The sequence below is a fragment of the Mesocricetus auratus genome, unplaced genomic scaffold, assembly GCF_017639785.1.
Source record: "Mesocricetus auratus isolate SY011 unplaced genomic scaffold, BCM_Maur_2.0 Super-Scaffold_100026, whole genome shotgun sequence".
Taxonomy (NCBI): Eukaryota; Metazoa; Chordata; class Mammalia; order Rodentia; family Cricetidae; genus Mesocricetus; species Mesocricetus auratus.
In genome coordinates, this window is record NW_024429207.1 from 13,019 (window position 1) to 20,274 (window position 7,256).

A 7,256-nucleotide genomic window follows, 5' to 3' on the forward strand; every position below is an offset into this window, starting at 1 on the left:
TGTACCATTATCTTTCTTCTATCTGTAAGTAACATCCTGTAGCAACTGTCCGTAAACAGTACCTCTATGTATGCCTTAAAGTCCGTTCTCAATATTTGCATGCACATAAAAGTGTATCTGTGTGTTCATGTCTCCATCCAGACGAGTAGAAAGTCATTTTCAGGTAAAAGGGAGGTTTCCAGTGCGGTGCACTGTATCTCTTGGTGTCCAAACAAAACCCTCCTGGGTGGTTTGCTGTACTTTGCCTGCTTTCAGTCGCAGAATCTCAAGGGTGCCAGCTATCCCAGGAGGGAGTGCAAGGTCCAGTCAGGTCCGGTCGGGTGGGGTCGCCTGGGATCAGTGTGGTAGCTAGGTAGGTCTGGCGGTCAGAGGTTCGGTTGGTAGCTGTTTCCATTGGTTCACTTCCTAGACCACCTGTTCTTGTAATCCTTGAAGGCCTTGGCCATGAGGGGGGCAGGTTTCTTAGCCAGGGTCTTGTGGCTACAGCCCAAGGGCAGGGGGGGAGCCCTGCACAGAAGCCCAGGGCCAGAGGCTTCATTGAAGCTGTGCACATTTTTGGGGGCAGCCTCCGCTCCGGGTCCCAAGTCTGCATGTTGGCCTGGACTTGTGGCCTGGGCATGGAAGATCATCTTAGTTTGGCGGCCTTGAGGCTTCTTGGCTTCAGAGTTTAGGATGCATGCACTCAGGGCTTGCAGCTTCAGGTCCAGGGAGTCCTGCTGCCTGAGGTGTGCCTGGGGCTCAGTCTGGCTGTGAGTTTGCTTGTCAGTGTGGATCTGGGTCCCGGACTCCCCCTTTTGCTGACTCCAGAGCTGGGTGTCCTCCCGAGGAGCGGGTTGGCCCTGAGTTTCCCACCAAGAGTGTGGTTTAGCAAGGCATCCTTGGTGCGAGTTCTGTGGGAGAGGTCTGGCCGGTCTGTGACCCGAATACACAGGCGTTTTCGAGCTGCTCCTCCAAGCCCAAGGTGCTTCTTCTTGCCCATTGGTGAAGGAAGAGTGCTCGGGTCCCTCCTGTGGGAAGCAGTCTTGAAGGGTGTAGGTGACCTCTGGAAAGGGACTGGCGGCCAGGAGGAGATTCAGATCCTTGCAGCTTTGAGCCTTGCTTTGAGGCACCTTTGCTGCTGCTGGGCTCTGGGCCTGAGCTTCGCAGTTGTTTGTCCTCTGCCTTTTGCGGGGAGGCAGTGTGGAGGAGGAAGACAGAGAGCTGTCATAGTTGAGGCAATCCTCGAAGGAGCCCTCAGGGTAGCCTTCCTGGATCCAGGGGCCTGGGGTCTTTGCCCTCAGGGGAGACAGGCTCTGCGGCTTGGGTTTGGGCTTGGCGGGCACAGCCTCTGCCTTGCTGCAGACTGGAGGGAGCCCTGGCAGCCGCCGCGGCTCCCTCACAATTCCCTGGGGTTTTGCTGCCCTCACCTGGCTCTCTGACCCTGGCTGACTGTCCCAGAAGGACCCTCTTCTTCTTTGCCTCCTCCTCCCTGCTGGCTCTGCACTTGGGCTGCAGGCTGCCCTTACCTTGCCCTCTTTCTTTAACCCTATAATGGCTCCCTCTATTACGGGATCTCTTCTTGTTCTCCTATACTCTTCCCCTGACTTGATCATCTTGCTCTCTCATGTCCTCCCCTCCCCTGTTCTTCTCCCCATCTCTTTCCCTAACTCCCTCTCTCCTTTCTGCATGCTACAAATTAGTTCAGGAGATCCCTTTCCCTTTCTCAGGGGAACCATGTATATCTCTCTTAGGCTTTTCTCTGTTTCCTAGCTTATCTGATGGTATGGATTGTGGGATGGTATTCCTGGATTCTATATCTAAAATCCATAGGTGAGTACTCATAACATGTTTGTCTTTCTGTGACTGGGTTACTTCACTCAGGATGGTTTCTTCTAGTTCCATCCATTTGCCTGCAAATTTCAAGACTCCATTGTTTTTCCCACTGAGTAGTACTACATTGTGTAAATGTACCACATTTTCTCCATCCATTCTTCAGTTGAGGGGCATCTAGATTGCTTTCAGGTTCTAGCTATTACAAAAAAATGCTGCTATGAATGTGGTTGAGCAGATGTCCTTGTATTAATGTGCATCTTTTGGGTATATGCCTAAGAGTGGAATTGCTGAATCTTGTGGTAAGCTTATTCCCATTTCACCGAGGAATTTCCACACAGATGTGCAAAGTGATTCTATGAGTTTGCACTCCCACCAGCAGTGGAGGAGTGTTCCCCTTTCTCAACATCCTCTCCAGCATAAACTGTCACTGGAACTTTTTGGTATTAGCCATTCTGACCAGAAGATGGTATTTCAGAGTTGTTTTGATTTGTATTTCCCGGTTGGCTAAGGATGTTGAACACTTTCTTATGTGTCTTTCAGCCATTTTAGATTCCTCTATTGAGACTTCTCTATTTAGTTCTATACCCTACTTTTTAATTAGATCAGTTGGTGCTTTGGTGACCAGCTTCTTAAGTTCTTTGCAAATTTTGGAGATCAGCCCTCTTGTCAGATGTGGGGTTAGTGAATGTCTTTTCCCATTCTGTGGGCTGCCATTTTGTCTTGCTGACTGTGTCCTTTGCCTTACAGAAGCTACTCAGTTTCAGGAGGCCCCGTTTATTTATTGTTGACCTCACTGTCTATGCTACTTGTGTTATGTTCAGGAAGTTGTCTCCTGTACCAATTCGTTCAAGGGTACCACCCTCTTTCTCTTCTAAGAGGTTCAGTGTGGCTGGATTTATGTTGAGGTCTTTGATCCATTTGGACTTATGTTATGTGCATGGTGATAGATTCTCCTCATTCTTCTACCTGACAGCCTCCAATTATGCCACCACCATTTGTTGAAGATGCTTTCTTTTTTCCATTGCACATTTTTAGCTTCTTTGTCGAAGTTCAGATGTTTATACATGTATGCGTTAATATCAGGTTGTTCAATTCCATTCCATTGGTTTACTTGTCTATTTTTGTGCCCATACCACACTGTTTTCAGGACTACAGCTCTATAACAGAGCTTGAGGTCAGGGCTGGTGATGCCTCTAATGTTGCTTTGTGGAGCAATGTTGTTTGGGCTATCCTGGGTCTTTTGTTTTCCATACTAAGTTGATTATTGTTCTTTTAAGGTCTGAAAAATTGTGCTGGTATTTTAATGAAGATTGCATTGAATCTGTAGATTTCTTTTGGAAGGATGCCCATTTTAACTACACTGATCCTACCCCTCCAAGTGCATGGGAGAACTTTCCATTTTCTGGTGTCTTCTTTAATTTCTTTCTTTAAAGACTGAAAGTTCTTGTGATACACAACTTTAACTTGTTGGTTACCATTACCCCAATGTATTTTATGTTGTTTGTGGCAATTGTAAAGGGTGATGTTTCTCTGGTTTCTTTCTCAGCCTTCTTATCATCTGTATATAGTATATACTGATTTTCTTGAGTTTATCTTGTAGCCTGCCACTTTGCTGAAGGTGTTAATCGGTTGTAAGAGTTCCCTGGTAGAGTTCTTTGGGTCATTTATGTAAACTATCATATCATCTGCAAATATTGAAAGTTTGACCTCTTCCTTTCCAATTTGTATCCCCTTGATCACCTTTTGTTGTCTTAATGCTCTAGCTAAAACTTCGAGTACAATATTGAAGATGAATGGGGAGAGGGGACAGCCTTGTCTTGTTCGTGATTTTAGTGGAATTGTCTTGTGTTTCTGGCCATTTAGTTTGATGTTGGCTGTTGGTTTGCTGTATATAGCTTTTATCATGTTTAGGTAAGTTCCTGTTATCCCAGATCTCTCCAAGACCTTTACCATGAAGGGGTGTTGGATTTTGTCAAAGACATTTTTAGCATCTAGTGAGATGATCATGTGATTTTTGTTCCTCAGCTTGTTTATATGGTGGATTACATTGATAGATTTTCATATGTTGAACCATCCCTGCATATCTGGGATGAAGCCTACTTGAACATGGTGGATGAGTTTTCTGATGTGTTCTTGGATCAAATTTGCCAGTATCTCATTAGTTTTTCATCAATGTTCATGAGGGAAATTGGTCTGAAGTTCTCTTTGTTAGTTGTATCTTTGTGTGGCTTGGGTATCAATGTTATTGAAGCCTCATAAAATGAGTTTGGCAAAGACCCTTCTGCTTCTATTGCATGGAATACTTTGAGGAGAATTGGTATAAGCTGTTCTGTGAATTTCTGGAAGAATTCTGCACTGAAACCATCTGGCCCTTGGCTTTTATTGGTTGAGAGACTTTCGATGACTACTTCTACTTTTTAGGGGTTATAGGTCTATTTAAATTGCTTATCTGTTCTTGATTTAATCTTGACAATTGATATCTATCCAGGAAGTTGGCCATTTTCTTTATATTTATGAATTTTGTGGAGTGTAGGTTTTCAAAGTATGACCTGATTACTTTCTGGATTTCCTCAGTGTCTTTTGTTATGTCCCCCTTTTCATTTCTGATTTTGTTAATTTGTATGTTCACATTCTGCAGTCTGGTGAGTTTGGATAAAGGTTTGTCTATCTCGTTGATTTTCTCAAAGAACCAAGTCTTTGTTACATTGATTCTTTGTAATGTTTTCATAGTTTCTGCTTTATTGATTTCAGCCCTCAATTTGATTATTTCCTGGTGTCTACTCCTCCTGGGTTAGTTTGCTTCTTTGTGTTCTAGAGCTTTCAGCTGTGCTGTTAGTTTTCTAGTGTAGCTATTCTCCAGGTTCTTCATGTGGGCTCTCAGTGCTATGAATTTTCCTCTTAGCACTGCTTTCAAAGTGTCACATAAATTTGGAAATGTTGTGTCTTCATTCTTATTGAAATCTAGGAAATCTTTAATTTCTCTTTTTTTCTTACTTTATCCAGGCACGGTGCAATAGTGTTTTATTCAATTTCCATGATGTTGGAGTGTTCCTGCAGTTTGTGATGTTGTTGAACTCTCACTTTAAAGCATGGTGGTCTGATAAGATACATGGAGTTATTCCAACTTTTTTGTACCTGTTGAGGTTAGCCATGTTGCCAAGTATGTGGTCAATTTTTGAGAAGGTTCCATGTGGCGCTGGGAAGAAGGTATATTGTTTTGTGTTTGGATGAAATGTTATATAGATGTCTGTCAAACCCAATTGGGTCATAACCTCTATTAGTTCCTTTGTTTCATTGTTAAGTTTTTGTCTTGTAGTCCTGTCTAGTGGTGACAGTGAGGTGTTGAAGTCTCCCACTATTACTGTGTGAGGCTTTATGTGTGGTTTGAGTTTTAGTAATGTTTCTTTTATGAATGTGGATGCCTTTGTGTTTGGGGAATAGATGTTCAGAATTGAGACTTCATCTTGGTGGGTTTTTCCTGTGGTGAATATGAAGTGACCTCCTTCATCTCTTTTGATTGATTTCTTTTTAAAGTCTAGTTAGTTAGATATTAGGATTGCTACCCCTGCTTGTTTCTTGGGGCCATTTGATTGGAAAATCTTCTCCCAATCCTTAACTCTGAGGAAATTTCTGTCTTTGATGTTGAGGTGTTTTTACTTTTGTGTTTGTATCCATTCTTTTTGGTTGGGTCTTTTTATAGGTGAGTTAAGACCATTGATATTGAGGAATATCAATGACCATTGATTGTTGATTCTTGATTGTTGATTCATTTTTTTGTGGTGGTGGTATTGTGTTAGATTTTTCCCCCTATTTCTTGCTTTTCTTAAAGCCTATGTTTTTGGGAGTGTAGTTAACATCCTTGGGTTGGGGTTTTCCTTGTAGGATTTTCTATAGAGCTGGATTTGTGGATATGTATTGTGTAAATCTGGTTTTGCCATAGATTATCTTGTTATTTCCATCTATAGTGATTGAGAGTTTTTCTGAGTGTAATAGTCTGGTCTGGAATCTGTGGTCTCTTAGTGTTTGTGGAACATCTAACCAGGACCTTCAGAATTTTAGAATTTCTGTGAAGAATTCAAGTGTAATCCTGATACGTCTGCCTTTATATATATATATATATATATATATATATATATATATATATATTACTTGGCCTCTTTGCTGCTCTTAATATTCTTTCTTCATTCTGTGTGGTGCTTTGATTATTATGTAGAGAGGGGAATTTTTTTTGGTCCAGTCTATTTGGTGTTAGGTAAGCTTCTTGTACTTTCATATGCCTGTCCTTCTTCATGTTGGGAAAGTTTTCTTCTATAATTTTGTTGAATATGTTTTGTTTCGGGTTACAGAAAGTCTTGTCCAAGGTACTGAATTTCTCATCTGCCTCTTGAAACTTCATTAAGATCATTGACCATTTTTAACTAAACACTTGAATTCCTTGTCTAACATTTCAAACATTTCAATACCTTAGCATTCACTTATCAAAGTCTTATGAATTATTTGACGTAATATTTTCGAATGTCTTGTATTGCTGTGCTTTATTTTCCATATCAAGTTGGATTTGGAGCATTTTATGATTCATGCCTTCTCAATGAATATTTCAAAAGAGCAGGGTTTTAAAATATAGCTATAAAATGTTGGTTTAGCTCTCTGGGTCTCTGTCATCTAGATTCTAAAGATAAGGATCAAGGAAACCTTCACATTTGGTTTTACTCATTGGTTCTTCTAGCCCAATCCAACAATTCTTAACTCTAGGTACATTAGAGGTACCTGCAGAGAGTATACATGTATTTCTCTCAATGTTTCTCCAAATCTTTCGCTTTCACTTGAGCCAGTTAATCCTGTGGCCATGGTTGAAATAAATTAGGGGCTTTGTACTCTCACATAACGTCTACCTAAAAAACCTATGCAGACATGACATCCTAAAACACAAAGCTATTTCTGTTTTTGATAGAATCTGAAAATCAGTCATCTGTGCATTTAAGTGGAAATATGGTTTAAATGATACTTCTGAAATCCACTTCAAGATAAAAATAGTAATAAAGTGTATTATTGTGACACAAAAGGATCTATGTTAATATTTATGAATTTGTTTCTTATTCATATTTGAGACAAGGTTTCACTAATAGACTTGGTTGACCTAGTTCTTACTGTCTATAGCCTTGGTTGATCTAGTCCTTACTGTAAATCAGATTGTCCTTGACGTCACAGAAATCCACCTCCTTCTGTCTCCTGAATACTGGAATTAGAGTTGTGCATCTCCAACCCTTGTTATGTGAATGTTTATAAATTCTTTATTATGCCCTGTTTTTAAAATAATAAATTTGAAGCAAAATTTTTTAAATGACGATACAGTTTTATCATAAGAATTAAGTTCACTTAGGTACAACTTGCTTCCACCTTTCTTATGTCCATAATTGTCAATTGCAGCATACTATTCCACTGAA

At 40.9% G+C, this 7,256-nt stretch overlaps 1 protein-coding gene across 1 annotated transcript; it reads right to left on the minus strand.

Moving 5' to 3' along the window:
- Positions 1-398: 398 nt before the first annotated feature.
- Positions 399-6,660, minus strand: LOC101832692 (elongin-A3-like). The gene is made up of 2 exons (XM_040731729.1): positions 6,580-6,660; positions 399-1,517 (listed from the first exon to the last, which is right to left on the minus strand). The coding sequence occupies exons 1-2, from the start codon at positions 6,658-6,660 to the stop codon at positions 399-401; spliced, it is 1,200 nt and encodes a 399-aa protein (XP_040587663.1).
- Between the last annotated feature and the right edge of the window lie 596 nt (positions 6,661-7,256).

Bases quoted from the DNA above. Each gene is read 5' to 3' on its own strand.
- LOC101832692 (XM_040731729.1), bottom strand. From the start codon at position 6,660: ATGGCCACAGGATTAACTGGCTCAAGTGAAAGCGAAAGATTTGGAGAA. The intron at 1,518-6,579 runs GTACCTCTAATG...ATAGGGTTAAAG, and splicing joins TACATGTATACTCTCTGCAG to AAAGAGGGCAAGGTAAGGGC.